The 19,835-nt window shown below is 40.1% G+C and overlaps 1 protein-coding gene across 11 annotated transcripts in view; it reads right to left on the reverse strand.

The window, feature by feature from the left end:
• Positions 1-19,835, reverse strand: part of PPP1R9A (protein phosphatase 1 regulatory subunit 9A) — a 256,192-nt gene that overhangs the window by 41,999 nt on the left and 194,358 nt on the right. For all 11 annotated transcript variants that reach the window (XM_019497853.2, XM_019497854.2, XM_059728981.1 and 8 more), the window contains exons 7-11: positions 17,481-17,636; positions 7,978-8,031; positions 5,067-5,296; positions 3,122-3,218; positions 2,839-3,010 (exon numbers count right to left, since the gene is read on the reverse strand). In XM_019497853.2, the coding sequence (XP_019353398.1) occupies positions 2,839-3,010; positions 3,122-3,218; positions 5,067-5,296; positions 7,978-8,031; positions 17,481-17,636 (709 nt within the window). The remainder of the gene's footprint in view (positions 1-2,838; positions 3,011-3,121; positions 3,219-5,066; positions 5,297-7,977; positions 8,032-17,480; positions 17,637-19,835) is intronic.

The raw sequence follows: 19,835 nt of genomic DNA on the forward strand, positions 1-19,835 counted from the left end.
TGACTATACAAAACCTTTACTAACGTGTGATACAGCTTTAGTAAAATCAGGATTTACCTGTATAGTAAGTTTCCTAGTTCACAAATTACTTTATTTGAGATGAAACATGCAATTCACTCAGTCTGATAAGGTGCTCACAACCACCTGTCAACATCAATGATGCCTGAGGGTGCTCAGTTTTTTTGCAAAATCTTCTACACTGCAGTTATTAGGATTTTAAAGGCCCCTGGGAAATCAAGACCTGCCCAAGTGTTCACTCAGTTATTTTGGGCTGGAAACAATCTCTATTGATCTCTAGCCCTTCTTATTTGCCGATCTCCCATCTGAGGATTGATTTAATTATTCTTAAAATATGCATGATGCAGCTATGTCTAGTTTTAACTGTCTTTAGGGCTGGGGCCCCTACCACCTTCCCTAACAGCTTGCTTAACTACTTGATTAATTTTAATGGTGAAGTTATTATTTTTTACTTACATTTAATTCAATGTCTCATGATGCATGTTAAATCCCTTTAATTTCTTGTTCTGTCATTATTAATTAATAAGTGTGATATTCCTTATGTTCTTGACAACATCTCTTTGAGAGTATAAAGAGATTTCCACTTCCTTCCAGACTGTGTCTGGCTCATTCTTTTACCTTACATTACATCAGAGGTGCTGCTGGCAAGATACTTATATTTCTTCTGAACTATCTCCAGGTTGCCGATACTTTATAAAAGCATATAGTCCAAACATGAATATGATGTGCAAACTGATTTTGGTGGGCCCCAGAGTCCTAACTGAGACCGTACCAGTTTGCAGAAGAAAAGAGCAATTACCTCATTTGGGACACTTCTGTTATTATGGAGTAATAGGGCACTGGGCTGTTACCTTTGTTTACTCATAGAATTTGTCGTTCATTATAATTCTCCTATTACTCTTCTCCAATGTACTAGTTCCTAGTTATTCCCCTCTCACTTCATGCTTTTGCATCTGACTATTCCTAACTTACCATCCCAGCCAGCTGGTGACAATTGAAATAAAAGTGCCGGAATCAGCTGCTGTAGGCAGAGGCAGAGATGTGGTGCACAGTTCTGCAGGGAGGTGGAGTGGCATAGTACACCAGGCAGGCAGGCGGGCAGCTAGGCACTGTTACTGCCACCTGCATGTGCTCAGCCCTGCTCCTCCTGAGCAGAGGCTGGAGGAGGGGGGTGGGCTGAGCTGAGCACTGCATGGCGCCCTGGGCGGTTGCACACATCCTCCTCCCCTAAGGCCACAACTGAGCAGCAGACAAGTTCACCCACTGAATTCTTTTCTCAGTGCCAAGAGTGACTTAGAGAGTGTCCCAAGTCTGTTAGGACACTTTCTTGGCACTGAGAACAGAATTTGGTGGGGTGACTTTGTCTGCCACACAGTGCCAGCCTTCGGGCATGTGTAGTCACACAGATGCCCCACACAGACATACACACACATGTAAACAGATCACAGCAGTGCTCTCACCCTGCCCCACCTCATTCCAGCTGATTTCCACTCCAGGCAGGAGTTGCCGCATCCAGCCCAACCCCCACCTTCCCCCCCAACCCCTCCACCCACTGCTCAGCAGGAGCAGGGCCAGGCACGTACGGGCAGCAGTAGCAGTGCCTGCGCACCCACCTGCGTGGTGCATCATGAAACTCCACCTCCCTGCTGGACTGAGCACTGCACTCCTGCCTGCCTGCCTCTGCTTGCAGCAGTACCACTGACTTGAGGGGCAGTGTCCTGGATTTCCTTAAAAATAATATGGTCATAAACCATAAACTTGTTTTTAAGTGTGAACTAGCTATAAACCAAAACTTGTTTTTAAGTGTGAAGAAAACCACTAGACCAAAACTTTTAATTGGTACAATTTGCATTACAGCACTGCATAATAATCAGGTGTACGATAATAGACTATGTTATCTCCATTTCTATTACAGAACCATCAAGTAATGAGCTGTTTTTCGCTAGCTTAAAATCCACTGTAAATTTTTCATTAGAAAACAAACAACAGGGAAAAGGGAAAAGGTGGATTTTTGTATATGACTTTAATAAAAACATTTTTTCTGATTAAAATTTGTGTTCTGCAAATATATAAAACACAAAACAAGACAACAGAGAGTTAAGCCATGTGAAATCTAATGACATCACAAACTAGAGATTCACTATCATGCCTAAAATGATGCTCTGACATGTCCATGTAATATGTAATATCTTCCCATTTATATATACAGATGAACAGAGACAAAACACATATGTACACATATAGGTGTGTATATATACACATATATACATACCTATCTGTAGGTAGATATATTTTAAACTATATACATACACTGTAAATACAAATAATTGGATATTCTTTGTACACACAAAAGGGATCCATTTACAATGGGTCATTTTTATGTTGCATTTCTCATTTTGCTAAATTTGCTTCTGATTGTTCTTTGGTTGACAATTGGTTGATAATTAAGGACATATGACACAGAAGGAGATACTATTTTCCCCTACTTTATTGACACAATGCAAATGCTGAATGAAACTTAAATATTGAAGGCATCCTATTGCAAATTATTTTGAGGTTTAATGAATCAGGTATGACCTCTGCTTTATTAACAGGCCGCAATCATTTACATTCACTGCTGAAAATGTATTTTACAACTATTTTGGTGCTCTGCACAGCCATTAGATGGAATACCACAAAGCATGTGCTATTAGATACAGCATTTTACTGAAATGACCAGATCACTATGGTATTCATTTACTATTTACAGTAAAGCCCTAAATCATAATCATGAAATTCATGATAAAAATTAATGAGTGCTTTGGGTTGGTTCAAACAAACCTTGACTTAAGCCATCCAGGCAAGACACCTGCTTTGCATCTAGGTTCTCCACTGGATCTCCTCTGGAGACTTCTCCAAAAGATGTCTGCCTTTCAAAAATGTTGTTGTTGTTGTTAACTTGGCTCCCATTTTGCTTCAGTAGCCTGAAAACTTCAGCTTCCAAGTCTCTAATCTAAGAGAAACATATGCCATTATTAGCACAAATGTATCACTAGAACTACTTTTTCCAGATTATCAAACAGAATTACCTTAGTCTTCAGGCACTTGAGCAAATATTACTCACACGAGCTTGTAAGCCTTGAACCTCTGCAAGGTGCGCTTTCTCCAAATCTTCTATTTTTTTCCGTTCAGCTTCCTGGCGCTTGATGAAGTCAAGTTCTCTTAGGGGCAAAAATACATTTGCTGGGATCAAAACAATCACATATTATAACAGTAAATTCTATTTACTGAAATGGTGCATGCTTTGTATTCATTTTCTTAAAATAATCCTGAGTTAAAAAGAGAGTTCCTGCTAATTAGAAGATCATGCACCATAAAAAAATCTCTTAGGTGAGTTAGGAGTTTGAGATAGATCCTCCAAAGAAGCTATGCAGGATCGCACTAGATGAGGATTGCTACTTCTTCCTTTCCTTTGAAAATCTAAGGTTGTGTATGGTCCCAATGGCACCATTCACAACAGGTGCTGCTTTCTTTTGGAGCACTTGCAAAATTCTAGTTTGGATAATGACATTTTTACCTATCTAAATCACAGAATCATAAAAAATTAGGGTTGGAAGGGGCCTCAGGAGATCATCTAGTCCAACCTCCTACAGAACCATCCACAATCAGATCATGCCAGCCAAAGCTTTGTCTAGCCAGGTCTTAAAAACCTCCAAGAATGGAGATTCCATGACCTCTCTGAGTTACCTGTTCCAGTGCTTTACTACCCTCCTAATGAAAAAGTTTTTGCTAATATCCAACGTAAACTTCCCTTGCTGCAATTTGAAATCAGTGCTCCCTGTTCTGTTATCTGCCACCACTGAGAACAGTCTAGCGCCATCCTCTTTCGAACCTCCCTTCAGGTAATTGAAGGCTGCTATTAAATCCCTCTTCAGGCTTCTCTTCACTAGACAAAATAAGCCCAGTTTTATCAGCCTCTCCTTAGAAGTCATGTGCCCCAGCCCCTTCACCACGTTCACTGCCCTCTTCTGCACTCTCTCCAATTTGTCTACACTCTTTCTGTAGGGGGTGGAGGCAAACTGGACACAGTACTCCAGATATGGCCTCACCAATGCCAAATAGTGGGAAATAATCACTTCCCTCAATCTGCTGGAAACACTTCTACTAATGTAGCGCAGCCTGCTGTTAGACTTATTTGCAACCAGGACACACTGTTGGCTCATATTCAGCTTATTGTCCAATGTAACTCCCAGATCCTTTTCTGCCAAGCTGCTGCTTAACCAGTTAGTTCCCAGCATGTACTGGCATATGGGACTGTGCCATTCTAAATGAATGACTTTGCACTTGTCCTTATTGAACCATAAATCATAAATCTGTAAACTATAAATCCATCCTAGAGTTTCAGAGGTAAAGCATATTTGCTCTTTTCTGGTTTTTTTTATAGCTGGTTAATGCTGTTAAACAGCAGAGTTTCCTTCCAAACATACTGTGTTTCAGCAAGGGAGGAACAATTTCTATGTAAAATACTTTGGGCAATGAGAGGTTCTCTATAAATTAATTAAATAGTTTCCGTGGTTAGCTGTCAGAAGTAGGAATCAAAATGAAACATTTCAGGTGTTCATTACTTAGTTCTGTTCAACTCAAAAAGTCTTAAGTATTTAGGAGGAAGAGGAAAAGCACATTGTGACAATGTCACACTCTGATTTGCTGTTTGATGTTGCATCAGTACACAACAACGGAGAGTCAAACTGATACAACTTCATAACAAATCGAGGGAAGCGTTTCTAACCAAACATCAAGATGTCGTGCCACGATTGCTCTAGGCTGTGTGCAATTGTATTTAGTGACTTCATAGTTTTCCAACAGTTGAGGTTGAGAATTACAGATTAATCTCATGTTTATCATTAAAAAAAATCCTGTTCGATGCTAATGTTTCTCAGTGATAAATAGCCCAATGATTTTGATGTGAAAGTAAATAATGTGAAAACAGGGTCTGTATTTCAAGAGATGCAGTAATATGTGCCCATCTAGTCTCTAATTTAATCTGTCAGCCTGTGGTAACTGCTTACTTTTGCTGAAAGTCTTTGATCAATTTCTTTGCCTTGTTATATTTCTTCTCCAAAGCCTGATACTGGCTTTGAGTCTCTTTGAGGTGTTCATTCACAGTATGACACAGGGTTTGTGCCTCAATCCAGTAGCTCTCTAGTTTCATCATCCTTTCCTTATTCTCCTCAATGTTCTGTTGGAGTTGGGTCTTCTCCAGTTCCCATCTCACTTTCTCATTCTCAGCAGCCTGTAGCTGAACACAGCAAATTCATAGGCTAGTCAGTAAAAAGCTTCATTATTCAGCAATTTAGGATGATTTGAAATATTGTGAGCAGTAAATAGCTGTGTATTTGTGGTTCTAACAGTAAAAAACTGTTAAGACAAACAGTATTATAGTATAATGAAAACATTCTTTTACTATTTAACAAGGAAGAATAATGAACAAACTAATCTGAGTCTTTTGCCTTTGGTCTCCTGTGCAGCCTCTGTTTTCCTGTGGAATAAGGAGGTTATTTTAAAATGCTGATGTTTCACTCGTAATGCATGCTGGTGATTTCTCTGGTATATCCATTCACGGTGAGAATATATTTTGCTCCATGAACATGAACCAATGGCAGGAAACACTTATGTGACTATAAACTACAAAATTACAGGTATCTATTAGCAGGAATCTAATATCTTCAATATCTGATTTAACCAGAAAGCTATTTAGAAAACAAAAAAAGTTAGCTACCTCTAATTTAGTTTTCCATCTTTCCAAAATTAGAACCGATTTGGTACTTTGAAACTATTGCCACATTTTCAGACCAGAATTATTTCTCAATCACAATCAACTTAATTTACAAAGCTAAATAAACAGATCAGGGGCTCAATACACTGAAGGTACATCAGCAAAACTACAATTACAATTTGGTTTGGAAGGCTTTTTGGAATTATATTGACACAAAGTTGTTAACTTAATATTTAATCTACTTCATAGCTGTTGAAAGGATAGAGAAATTCTGATTCTGTTATAAAATGTAATCCTGATTTATTTTTAAACTCTATTGTTGGGATCAAAGCAATCACATATTCAAACATGAAATTAAATTAGCTTAAACAGTGTAAACTCTGTGTTAAAAAGAGAGTTCCTACTAATCATTCAATTATGAGCCATAAAAATGTTTTAGTTAAGTTAGGAATTTGAAGCTGCTCCTCCACACAAGCTATGCAGGATCACACACTAGATGAGGACTTGGATGTATCCCTTTTGTTTTGCAGTCTGAGGTCACGTGTGGTCCTGTAGCATCATTCAGAAGAGGTGTTACTTTCTTTTGGAGCACCTTCAGAACCAAACAAAATTGCAACTGCAAAACTTGGGTAATTTTGAAAGAAAAAATGCCTTCTATTTTATAAACCTCTGCCCTATAAAGTACTGTTCTTCCTAGCCTTGTGGCCACCAAGCATGTAAGACCTGCTTTACTTTAAGCATGAGTAGTATTGTCCATTAACTAAGGAATATTCAATTCCTTTGTAACATTTTGTGATACCTAGGGATGAAAAATGCCATGTATGGTTTAGCTGTTGTTGTTGGTGGTGTTATTATTATTATTATTATCATTATTAAAGTTATTTGTAGTTGTAAGTGCTTGTCTAGATTAGGGCCAGAAAGTGGCATTTGCAGATTCAAAACCACCAAATTTCCGAAAAGCAAATCATACTTTTCATCCCATTTACTTATCAAAAGTAGTTAATGCACCCTGGCAAAGCTGTACTGATGTTTTAAATGAGGCACACACAGAGACAATAACTTGTAGCCTGAATGGGTTTGTTCACCAGTAGATTCAATACCGGTTCTATTTCAAACTTTGGGAGAGGTACCTTTCAGGAAGAAAAGGACCACAGCCTCAGTCTTGTAACTGAACCTGCAAAAGTGAATGCCTATATCTCTGTAGCATCCCTATTAGGACAACAGGGCTCCTCATGGGCACAAGGGTCTGCCCATGTGGATCCAACTGCAAAGTCAAAGAGGAAGCTAGAAGAGAAAAACAAAAGAAAATGACTTCACAATTTCTTTTTAATAGATACCTGGCTGATCCAGCTGAGAAACAGGAAACAAAATACCTTGTGGATACAGATGTTATTTAGGAAAAAAATCTTAACTCTCTTCTAATAAAGAAAATGCTCTTCTGTCTTTCTTTACTTCCTTCTTTAATGTAGCTAAACTAGGCAGGAAAGATGGTATCATAAAACTTAACATTACTCAACAGCTGGATTATTATCAGTTGAATTTATAAAAGGTTATCCTAGTACAAGAAAGCCAAATATATGATGAGAACCTTTAATTTTTATTAAATACAGTAAATTAACTCTAATATCTAAGAACAAATCAAGAAATAATTTTCTCCACGAATTGGAAATATTTTGCCTTTATAAAATACATTTTAAACAGCACCGCAACAACATGCAGTAGTTTGTACTGCATGTAAAATGTGATTAAATACTTTAAAATAAATTAGTAGCTAATGAAAGGAAAATTATTTTAAAAACAAACAAAAAAACCCCAGTAACTCTTAAGGCAACTGCTAGTCAGAAAGCTTTCAAGGTGGCTACATTTATTCAACCAAAACATTATTTCAGGAATTGTGAAAGGAAATACACATAGTACCAGGCTAAAGGTATGTCATTTAGTCATTATGTTATCCTATATAACATTTATATTCAATTGAAGCTACATACATTGGCAATTTCTGTTAATAGAACTGTTTTAGATTTTGCTGAAACTTCAGATAGACAGTTTATACCAAGGCAAGTTCTAGCTATGCCACTCATGTTTCTTAAGCAGCCTTTCGTAAAAAACAGGTTGGTTTCCTCACCCACAGTTACACATTTTTAGGTTTGCATTCACATTACAAAAAAAATACCAGCATGTATTAACTACATATTGATTCTTACCTTTGTTTTCAGCTTCTGAATTTCAGCCTCTGTAACTGCATGTTTGATTTGCAACTAAAATTGAAAGCATAAAATAAACAAGTGAACTATGATAGGGAGTGCTCCAGTATTTTTAAAGCTTGTGCTGCGAGTTGAATACATTACGTAGCAGAAGGCCTACAGAAGTGCTGCAGTGCAGTAGATTGTAAATTAAAACGTCTAGCTTGCAAAATGACTCAGTCTGTGCAAACTAATTAAAGATAGGATGCCGCCTAACCACTCATAATTTTAGATTTGGACATACAATCTGTCTGGCAAAGGCAAATATCTTGCACTTAAAAAAAAAAAAAAAAAGATGCAATGCTGCTTGGCTTTGCTGTCCTCTGATCAGAATGTGAAAATGTCCCAGTGCATGCTGGTGTTCTCAGACAGTCCCAATGCATTGACAGTGCAGGCATGTAGCAGGGAATAAAAGCAGAGATATAGGATTGCATTGCTCTGCAATGGTGGAGAAATTTGAAGGGAAGATTCCATACATTTGTGTACCACGAACAGTGAGAAGGGGAAAAATGATGATCTCCTCATAGGGCTTACTCTCTCTGCAGTGGAGTTACTCTACCCAAAGCTAGGTTCACTCAAGTGAGAGAGCCCATGCTACAAAACAGCACTTGAGTACACAGAGTGAGTTCATCAGCAGCGTGCAGAGGCTGGATTAGTAACTGAAGAGCCATGACAACTTGAACTATAACCTGCAGCTGAGTTCCCACTGCATTACTGGAGCATCAGCAGCAGTGAAGCTTCAACTGACATCCCCTGACAGGCCAGAAGGCCTAACTTTAAAGTATCACTTAATGCAAACCAGCAATTTGTATGTGTGAACAGGAGTTGGATCAAAGCAAAACTCAAATTATAGCTTAAGTTAACACTACAGAGAAGACAAGCCCTTAGCCTCTCTATTTTATACATACCACACTTTCACATGACTGCCTTTGTCTGTGGTATATCAATGGAGAAGGTCTGTTATTTATTTTAATGCATATATTTAGATTTAAGGGTTGGCAACCTTGGATATGTACTTGGGTTGCCAAACTGTGCTTAAGCGTGTGTTGCCAGCATCTCCCTGGTATTTTTACCTAGGCAACTAGATTAGAGACTAACATGGATATGCCCACACACATGGAAATCTTACTTTCAACTGCAGTGTAACAAAAAAAGCTCTGAGCAAAAGTTATTTTTTTAAGATCTTCAGGTAAATCTGTTATATAGTTTCCAGAAAGGTTATAGGTTAAAAAAACTGTGCATGACATCAAGGTGTGTTTAGTATTATTTATTTATTGACAAAATGTACTGAAGTTATTCAACGTAACTAGGATCATATGATTGGAAGGGACCTCTTGGGTCAGTGAGCCCAGCCGTCTGATACTGTAGGATCATACAATCCCTTTCATAAACCAATCGGGTTCCCATGTGTTGTGTTTAGACATCGAAAAACATGATCAACAGCTGATAAATCCATTCTTCAATAATGTGCAAAAAGCTTTTTGAAAAGTTTATATTGAACTAATATGCTTCACAGGGAATAGATTTTCCTAATCATGGGGTATTTATGGTGCATGAGAGATACAGTGAACTATATTTAGCAAAGGAACAGCTATTTTCTAGGAGACAAGGCTTTCTGTAAAACAGTGCTGTCAGTTCAGAGGGAAAAGTTCTTGAGCTGGCTGAATACACTTCAGAAGAATGGGACTTGTGATAAAAGGACAACTCCTACTACCAGTGCCAGCATCTTTGTGGAAGTGGTAAGCTGCAGAGGGGCTTCACTTTCATGACAGGTCCCCTCTATAGAGATACCTGTCTGCAGAAAAACTGTAGCAGCTGCTTTGGTAGGATCCTCCTCCACAAATGCTGCTAGACTATAAAAATCTCCCCATGTTAGACTCCAGCTTTGACACATTAAACAGGCAATAACAACAGGCAGCACTGTCTTCTTCAGAAAAAAAAGTGTTTGTAATTTTCCAGAATTGGAAAATCACAGAACAGAATGGACAGTTGGATGGGTGGTTATGATGGTGGGGAGCTTGCTGAAGAATGGTGCTAGAAAGTTGGCCTTTTCATAAGGACAGAGTTACGGTTATGGTTATAGTTTAGAGCAGCATTTCTCAACCCATGGGTCACGACCCAAAAGTGGGTCGCAAGAATATATGAAAGGGTCGCAAACAAACTTTAAAAATGGATTCTCCCTTTAAACGAGAAAAATGTAGGAAACTGTGGCTTTTCCCTTCCAGGCTGGCAGACTTCCAGCCTGCAAGGGGCTGCTTGCGTCCTCTCCCCCCGACATGTACACTGGGGGCTGAGACCTGGGGGCAGCAGGTCAGGAGTGAGGGGGCACTGGGTCAGGACTGGCCATCGATGTTTACAAATGGGTCCTGCCTGGTACAAAAAAGGTTGAGAACCACTGGTCTAGAGTATCTTGGTCCTGTAAGTGCTATGATGCCAACCTCTAGCTGCTGTCAGAGCTGCACAGACTTTTAGTAGAAAAGATTCTACAACCAGCAAATATTTATAGCCTCTAGATGTAAGAGGTAATTTTCCAGTGCTGTTTACCTGGAGTGTCTCCCAAGGACCTTAGAGGGGCCTGACTCATGAGAGACCCTTTCCGGTTCTGATATATTGAGTCATATAGTATACAAATTAAACAAGAAATGATATAATCTTTAAGATAGTTGTTTCAAATTTGTCACCAACCCAGTTTACCTAATCTTTTTCTGCTTCTTTAAACTTTGGATGGACCCCAACTGTGGCCATGGCAAAAAAATAAAAATAAAAAATCTTTTCTCATTGCCTTAGGAATTGTCCAGACAGACCATTTATCTGAGAACAGAATAGACTTTTGATCAATTCCAATAGTTCACCACGCCACTGTACAGGTTGGGTTGTGCTGGTTTGCATTAAAGGACTTAATCTACACCTGCACTTAAATGTTCTGAAGCCTCTCGGATTTGAGTATTAAAAAAATTTACTTGATCTCAAGTAAATGTAATCACTGACATGACTCCAGTTTTAGATTCTCGGAACCACGGGAATGCTGCAAGTGCAGCTTCTTTTGGATATAAGGACACCAGACAATATAGATACTACTGTTGGTCTGCCTTTCTATGTGCTCGTAACATAACCAATGATACTTTTTTGAACTGACAGAAGACCTCATCAAGCATTTCGCACAAATGGGAAAACTTGACTTCACTGCCAACAAGGAACCCCATTTTCTTCCACGCACATACTGATCAGATCAGCCAATTCTGAATATTATGCTGATTTGAATCCACAGGTATACTGGGAAATTTGGAATTCCTTTGTAGCTTTTAATCTAGTTCCTCTGTAGTTTTAATGGCTACTAATCCCCATCCCCTCTGTTTCTGTACATTGTAGTAGGCTCCATTTATAAATTAAACTAAATCTTTCAGTGACACCTTAGTGATGGGCAATTATTTAAATCGGATGTTGAGCTGTAGCTGGGTTGACCTCACATTCATGTGAGATCCCTTCAGTGTAGACTCTTCAAAATTATTATTTGTGAGCTCTCAACTGAATTACTTCAATGTTTTCTGTTTGTAAAGGCAAAATCCACTTCTGGATTCTTTCATTACTGACCTGATCCCAAGTTGTTCAGGATTCATGTGGGTATGGAAAATACCTAGTGAGTTTTATACCCTTTGGGGAAAACAATTGTATACATTAGACATCTCCTTAAAAGCAATTCAATATTGACATTTGGGATAGGGACAGACACTACACATAAACCAGTTTAAGTGATCAGAAACTGGTTTAAATGTGTAACAGAAGAGATATTCAGTGCACATAAAAACCAGTTTCAAAATGGCCGAAACCTGTTTGTGATGAACCTAGTGAAATGTAGTATCAGACTTAACTGATTTGGCTCAAACTGGTTTATGCAATGTCTGTCCCAGACCCCTTCCTAGTTTAACTTAAACTAGAGTCCCCCAGCATCCTAGCATGCTCTCTGGGCTGGGCTCTCTGCTCCAGCTCAGCAGGGCTGACCCCGCCCCTCTGCTCCCCAGTTGGAGCAGGGACAGGCAGGGACAGGCAGTGGTGGGGGTCTGGCCAGAGAGGGATTTCATTCCCCTGTCCCTGTCCCACTGGCAAGGACCCGAGCCAGGTCTGCCAGGCACTCCCCCCTCGCTGCTGCTGCAGCAGTGAGCCCCCATGGTCACTTAGGCATAGGGGGCACAGAGGGGGCTTATTCCCCAACCCAGTGCCCCTGGGGAACCGTAGCCAGGTCTGCCCGCCCTGACTGCCACTGCCACTTGCTCCCTGCTTGAGGCAAGCGGTAGAATAAACCCCCTCTGCCAGATGCAATAGGGAGGGGAGCAGGAAGGGACTTATTCCACCGCTTGCCCCAGGCACAGAGTGAGCGGTGGCAGCAGCAACTGGGGTGGGCAGACCTCACTGCGGTTCCCTGGGGGCAGTAAGGGGAATAACCCCACTCCCTGCTCCCTGCCTATGGGGCCCTGCTGGCCGGTGTCTGGCCCTGCAACTGCCCAGCTGCTGGATTGGCAAGGGGGGACTTACTATGACAGGGGCAACAGCCCCTGTCATGGTTTACCTGAGCATAAGCCTGTTCCTGGCAGGGGGCCCTGCTGCAGAGAGGGAAAAGCTGCTGTGGACCGTGGTGGTGCTGCCGGGGGGGGGGGGGGGAGGGGGGGAATGGCTTGGAGGGCTCTGGCAGCCCCAGAAAATCAATTTAGGCTCTGGCTTCTTGAATATCTGTCCCTAGCCTTGGGGGCCAACAGCAACAACCCGAACTCATTACAAGTCATTTGGGGAGAGTTTCTGGCTATCATTTCTGTGGAGGTGGCCAGGGATTTGGCAAGTTCATTAATGGTCCAATAAGCAACACTAAGCTGACTGCTACCACTTCAGCTTTCTTAATGCCCATGCAAAGAAATTGCAAACAGATGCCATCGGCAGTAACACTACGCATTGTTTCTCCAACAGTAATCCCTCATTATGGAACTCTAGGAATGGAAAGCTTATAGAACCAGATTCTCAGCTGGCCCAAATTAGGACAGCCCCTCATTAAACCCAATTGAGTTATGCCAGTTATACCAGCTAAAGCCCTGACTTGATCATTTTAAAAGAAGTTTCCATTACTTCTTCAATTCCATTACTTCAAAACTTTACTTCTTTAAATGCATTGCTATTTTATTATTAAAAAGGAAGAGAAATCTAAGATAAATTCCTCTCAGAACGCAAGATATTTATCTGGGAGCATTTTGGAGGCAAATACAGCTCAAATTATCTCCTTCCACCCTTAACAGAAATTTGGAGTTCTCTGTTTCTCTTTAAAATTAGCAAATTCCCTGATTTAAAAATCTCAAATCTGTGATTAAAGTGAAACACCACTATATATATAGGTATCAGGTGAACACAATGTTTTATTGATATATTTCAAAATTTAAAGCAGTTTGGAAGCCTACCAGTGCCTCAATCACTATAATAAAATAAATTCTAAATATCTATAAAATTTGATTTGGGTTTTTTATCATGGAAAATCAGAGCTCCCCCTGCCCCTTCACTCACCAGGACACAGATCCAGACCCCTCACACCCAAGCCACAGCCCCTCCAGCCCTGCTGGTGCCCCTCACTTGCTACCCACAGTCCCCCCAGCCCTGGAAGAGGGGGCCCAATGGGCAGGATCTGGCATGGCATGACAGAGAGGAGCCAGGCGGGGAAGCTCATTACTGCTACTGGGAGCTCTGCACCACCCTGGCAAGATGGCCCTGCCTGCCCAGCAGCAGTGAGGGTACAACTCCACACCACCACCCATGCTGCTGCTAGGTGGGCAGTGGGCATTTCACCAGGGGGGTGCAGGGCTCTTAATAGGGCCAACAAGCTTCCCCATCCAACCTGGCTCTGCCCTGCTGTACCGGGACCTGCCCACTGGCTTGCAGAGGCCCCAGGGGGAGGGCAGCAGGGTGGGAAGCCCAGGCCCAGTGGCCAGCTCACCCCCGCCCCATGCACAGATCTGGGGTGCACATGTCCCTTTCCTGCCCCCCAGGAATGTGTGCAGTGGCAGGGAGCCAGGTTCCCCCCCCCCCCCCAAGCACCCGAGGCTCTGTCCAGCTCCCTGCTGGGTCCCTGTAGCCATGCATTCCAGACCTGGGCCCTAAGCCACACACAACACTTGAGCTGGGCAGCATCCCCAGCCCCAGCCCTGCCCAACTCCCTAGCTCCCTCCCTATGGGGACCTCAATCCCCCTCCCCCCAGACTTACATGCAGAAGCTGCTCTCCAGGCTGCCTAAGGGCCATGTGAAGGCATAAACATGCACATGCACATGGCATCCCCTGGCTGATCTCCCTTTTCTCTCTCCCCCCAGCCCTTTGCAGGCTGGGACTCTGCCAGCCTGCAGATAGCTCTTTGCAAAAGTGGCAAATTCACACATTTCTCTGTTAAGATTACAAATCTGCATTTATCTTGGTTGAAAGGCAAAATCCACCTTTTTTTCTGTTTTTCCATGAGAAATGGAAAACCCGGATCCCTGCTCATAACTTTTATTAACAAGCATATTGCCTTGGGATGAGATGAATTAAGGCGGAGGTTGGCTGCTTTAGACTATGCCCTTCCCAGAGGTGGTGCTGCAATGGAAAGTCCATTCCTTGCAGCCCTTTGCCCTTTCTCCTAAGAAAACACCTAAGCTTATTAGTTAGCCTACTCATTAAAAAGAATCTTACAACAAACAAACAAGCCCCAAACTCTCGCATAAATTATAATCCACTCAGGTACAGATGGGTTTAACAGTTATTTTTTACACTTCCTCTTATTAGGTAAAAAATGAATACTGATCACTGAGTCATATAATTGAATCAATACATGCTATAGCAAATCCATTGGTATAGAAGCAATTCAAAAGCAGAAGCAGCAAAATGCTCCTTTGCTTAGCCTAGATCTTTGAAATGTCTCTGTTTAGACAAAATCAAATTGTGCTTGCAATATGGAAGGGAAATACATATTTTTGTTTGATGGAAGGCACAGATGTTTTAGTATAGTTCTGCATTAGCAATAAATGGGTGAGGTAAATGACTTGACAAGCAAATCTGCACTTGAATTGTATAATATTTCATGTATGTATCTTGAGGAAGGAGAACACATTTTATTCCATGGTTATTTAATGTCATGCAAATACTTGGCAATCAAATATTATTTCATATTTTCCTATATAATCAGTATGGTGCTGATAATACTTTATACATATATACATACACATACATACATATATACATATACACATGCACACACACAAATTTCTTCCTCAAAATCTTGATGAATATTGATAAATTTATTTTCACAGCGATAGAAACAGTATTCTGAAGATACTACAAAGAGAAAAAAGATTTACAAATTAATTTGTCTAGAATCAGAGGGTATTATTGGCAGGAGTTGTGTTAGGGGCTAGCAGTGTACATGTATATCTAGCATCATATTTCTGGATTCTAATGGGATAAAACAATTTTTAAAAATGTCTTTCCTACCAATATTGCCATACTGAATTTATGCTTACAAATATGCACACACTATATAAAAACATTTAAAAATATTATTATTACTACCTAGCTCCTGTATAGTACTTGTCATCAGTAAATATGAAGGCACTTTCCAGAAGGTCATATTATCCCTATTGTACAGATTCATAAAATGGAGGTCCAAGGTGGTGAAAGCATGTGCTTGAAGTTACCCAGCATGTATTCCAATTGCCTACTAAAGGAAAAAATTGTAGCAAAAGGCATAAGATGCTTAAATAGCATGCCTGTCAAATTATCTGAGCATGTTATCCACCTACAATATCTGAATTCAACTAACTATGCTGAACTGTTATGTTTGAAGATTATGTTCAGCCACTTATTTAACACTGTCACATATCTCCAGGATAAGAACAAGAAAGAGTAGTGAATCTTTAAATGCAACCCTAGCAAAAAAAAAAAAAAAAAGTGCACTCTGCAGTGTGGGCAGCAATACTACATCTAGTGTTGAAGGAATTCTGGACATATACCTTGGAAAATACCTGAGTATGCTCTTTAATATCAATCATACAAGTCTTTATTGTATTAAATGTAAACAACAACATGTATAACAGCTACAGTCATCTGAGTTAGTAATCAAAGATTTCAGCCCTTATGTAGGTGGATATATGTCCTGCTCCATTTAGATCTAATTGGATTTGCTTGCCCTTCACTGTTTATGCACTTTGCATATACCGAGTGCAAGAAGAATGTAAACACTACCAATCCAGAATGCTAGATTAGGTACTAGGTAACAACCACTAGGTAACAACCACTCCTTACAAGTATAAATGACTATACAGAAGACAAAGGAGTGAGAGAACCAAGTCACCAGTGAAGAGGGTCCACCAGTGGGGACTGACATACTTTTGAATAATGCTAAGCACCTAATACAAGGAGGGCACTGACTGAATGATGATGTGGTTATCTTCCACATCCATTTCCAAAGGCCAATCAATCACTTATATCTACAGAAAAGAACTGGCTTTGTGGAAGGGGGATCCTGTTTTGTTTAAATCTCCCATTTTACAAAATGTGGATTCTGCTGTTCACCTCGCCTGTGAGGATCTGACTGCTCCTAAGCTTTCCAAATTCACCTTATTTAAATAATATATATATTGTTACCTACAGAGAAGTGGTACCACATCAAATCTTATATGCTGATCTGACTACATTTCATAGAAGATGAGGCACAGACTGCACAGAGATGAGAACCCAAAATACAGCAGTACTATAGATGGTGCACCATATTTGGGGTATGAATTTACTGATTCTCTTACCTGAGCCAAACTTAATACTAGCAAACTCTACCTAAGCTTTCTTCCCTCACAGAACTGCCACAGCAATCATATTCCATCCTGCAATATAATATGCCTGTTTCTCAAGTCAGGAGCCTTTCGTGAACTAACCACCAGACATGCTGCATTACAGTCTATTTAAGAGTGTTTATGTGAGATGTGTAGAGGAAACAAAGAAAAGCCCATTACATTAATTTTATTTAAGTTTAACCAATTTTTCTAGTTGTATTTCTTCAGGTTTGAATCCTACAGTGAACAGCACTGAGAAAGATAATCTAGAAGGTACTAATGGACTAACTCGCATCTTTATTTTCCTAGCCAAAAACCTGTAAAGTGCTGAGACATAAAAGTACATTTTTATTGAAAACCCATCAAGCCGTAAATTATACTCAGTTCTAATAAGCAGCTTTAATGATTCATGATTCACAGAGCCTTTGTCAACACAACAGTTACCTGACAAAATGTATTTAAAACAGCTAAGAAAATCTATCTCCCTTAATTTTAAACAGAATTGCTCAAGCCATTTATGAGTATTGATTAAATAAGCTGGAAATCAATTATATTAATCAAAGAGGAAACCAAAGTATCAAAAAATATATTTATTAGAATCAATGCTGCCCCCAAAAATCCCAGACCTAGAGCTTACCTCTTTGAACTTGTGAGCAAGCTTAGTGGTGTCCAACTCGCTTGGGGAAAACATGTCATCATTTTCAGGCAGATCAAACACTTCAATTGCCATGTCACCTCCTGGCAAGACAGGTCCCATGTCTTCATCTTCTTCATCAGTAGCATATTCCCCTGTCTTAATGTTATGGAATTAAAACACTTCAGTATCCTCTCATTAGGCCTGGGTTGTTTGCATGTTATTTAAAATCTAAGGGTGCCTATACATGTGCAGCGAGGCTACTCCAACGTGCTGTAATTACAGTGCATCAGAGGAGACTTGATTAAGTCTGCTGGAGCATGGTAATTACCATGCTCCAGCAGACTCCAGCATCACATGCATCAGCATCCCCATGCTGAAAAATTGTGACAGGGCCACTTTAACTATACCCCCACAGCCATTTTTCAGCATGGGGATACTGATACATGTGAAATTCCAGGCACTCTAATTAAAGCCTCCCCCACCCCCCCAGACACACACTCCTGGAACATGTGTATAAATGCCCTAAATCTGTAACACTTACAAACTTTCTAAAACCAAGTTAGTATAGAAGCACAGAATTCTGCATGCAACGATGATTATTTCTTTTTTAGATCTAGCATAAGCAGTTGTGGCTTCCAAATGATACGGTAGAACCGTTGTAGTGGTTTAGCATCAGAGTATAGGAAAACAAAATCTAAGTGCTGCAGCACTTCCAGAGGAAGTCAGTTTTACTATAAAAAGCTTTTCTCAACCTTTTCCATACTGGGACCCCTCTCCCTTCTATCTCTTTTCCCATACACAAACCCCTCTGCAACTCAGTCAAGACTTAGCTGGGAATCTCCATTATCAGTATGGGAGGAACCGAATTGGTGGTGTATAACTCATGTTGCCTTCATTATTGCTGAATTTATAAGACAAAAAAAAGATGTGTACGGAAAGACACATTTCTGAAGAAGTAGTCACTGGAATATAAAAATTGGTCCACTGAATTCACTGGCCAAACTGCCATTAGCTTCAGTGGAAACAAGATTTCACCCTGCATGAAAAAAAAAAATACTTTTACTGGTTTTGAACAGAAGCAGTGGGTGGTTCTTTGGATTGTGAAATGTTAGCTCTCTTACAGAACAGGGAGAATACTGAAAAGCACAGCATGGTTCAAGCTATTTTTTAAGTAAGAATAACCAGCATAAAAGCAATGAAAAGTGCTTACAATGATTGGAAAACACCACCAGGTATTCTAAATGAATATGCACTAAGGAGAAAAACCATTAAACGAGGACATTGATAATTATGTCAGATAAAAGTTAATGTCTCTTATCCTGCACACTGTTATACTTGTTATAGAACTAATCAAGCCTACATTCCAGTAGACGAGAAGGGGAATGGTGTGCTGGGCTCTCTGACATCTGGATTTCCTCAACTCTGAAGGGCTCTTCAAGTGCCACTTAAGATAGCTTCCCTTCCTTTGTATTATTGGACTGGCGTACAGGTCAGTCTCTACCAGGTGAGCCCTCAGCATTACTATTCTGTCAGCAACTAACTCTGTGAATTTGGAAAAGTAACTTACCAAACTTACTCAGATACCATGCACACCTTTGCCCCAGCCCCCTCCCCCCAATTTTAGTGTCTTAAGCAGAAAACTGATTTTCTGCCCAGAATAAAATCACTTGCTTTGATTCCTGCTCTACCAAGCAGCAGTTGTGGTATTACTATTCAGGCAGCTAAGGGAGTTGAATACTTAATGAATTGTTCTTCACTCCACAGATATTAATGACATCTTTCATTTTTTAATGGTCTTGATGTTCCACTAATCAAGCTAACATTCCTTAGAGCAATTTTGCTGGCTGCTCCTGGTCTCTCTCCTCCTATTTCACAGCCTTGAAGACTCTTAAGCTCTCTTAAAAATCAGAGATCTACCTGTGGACACCAGCCTTCAGTAGCAGCTAAGATTTCAGCTTTTAGTTAAGCAGGAAAAGGAGAGTGAGTCATTTGAAGATTAGGCACTGTCCCTACTCCATGCAGCAATAACTGAGAAAGTCCCGTTTTTCTTCATTCTGCCTTTCCAAAAAAGTTGTATATTTTACTTTGGGGCATATTAGATGTGAGAAAATATGGTATTCTCTCTCTTTACATCACTTTCCCTTTATGTAAAAATGAGAAAAATACATAGCACACTTACATTTTATTAAGCTTATTCAGTGTTTGCAAAGTACTTTCAGATCCTCAGAAGAAAGTGAACAGTGTTATCATCACAATGTTCAAAGTAAGTGCTAGAATAATTTTTGTTAAAAATTATTTTTAAATGTTGGGAGAGATTTGCTAAGGCACAGATTACAGTTAGGAACATAATGTCTA

Source organism: Alligator mississippiensis, chromosome 5 (assembly GCF_030867095.1).
Source record: "Alligator mississippiensis isolate rAllMis1 chromosome 5, rAllMis1, whole genome shotgun sequence".
NCBI lineage: Eukaryota > Metazoa > Chordata > Crocodylia > Alligatoridae > Alligator > Alligator mississippiensis.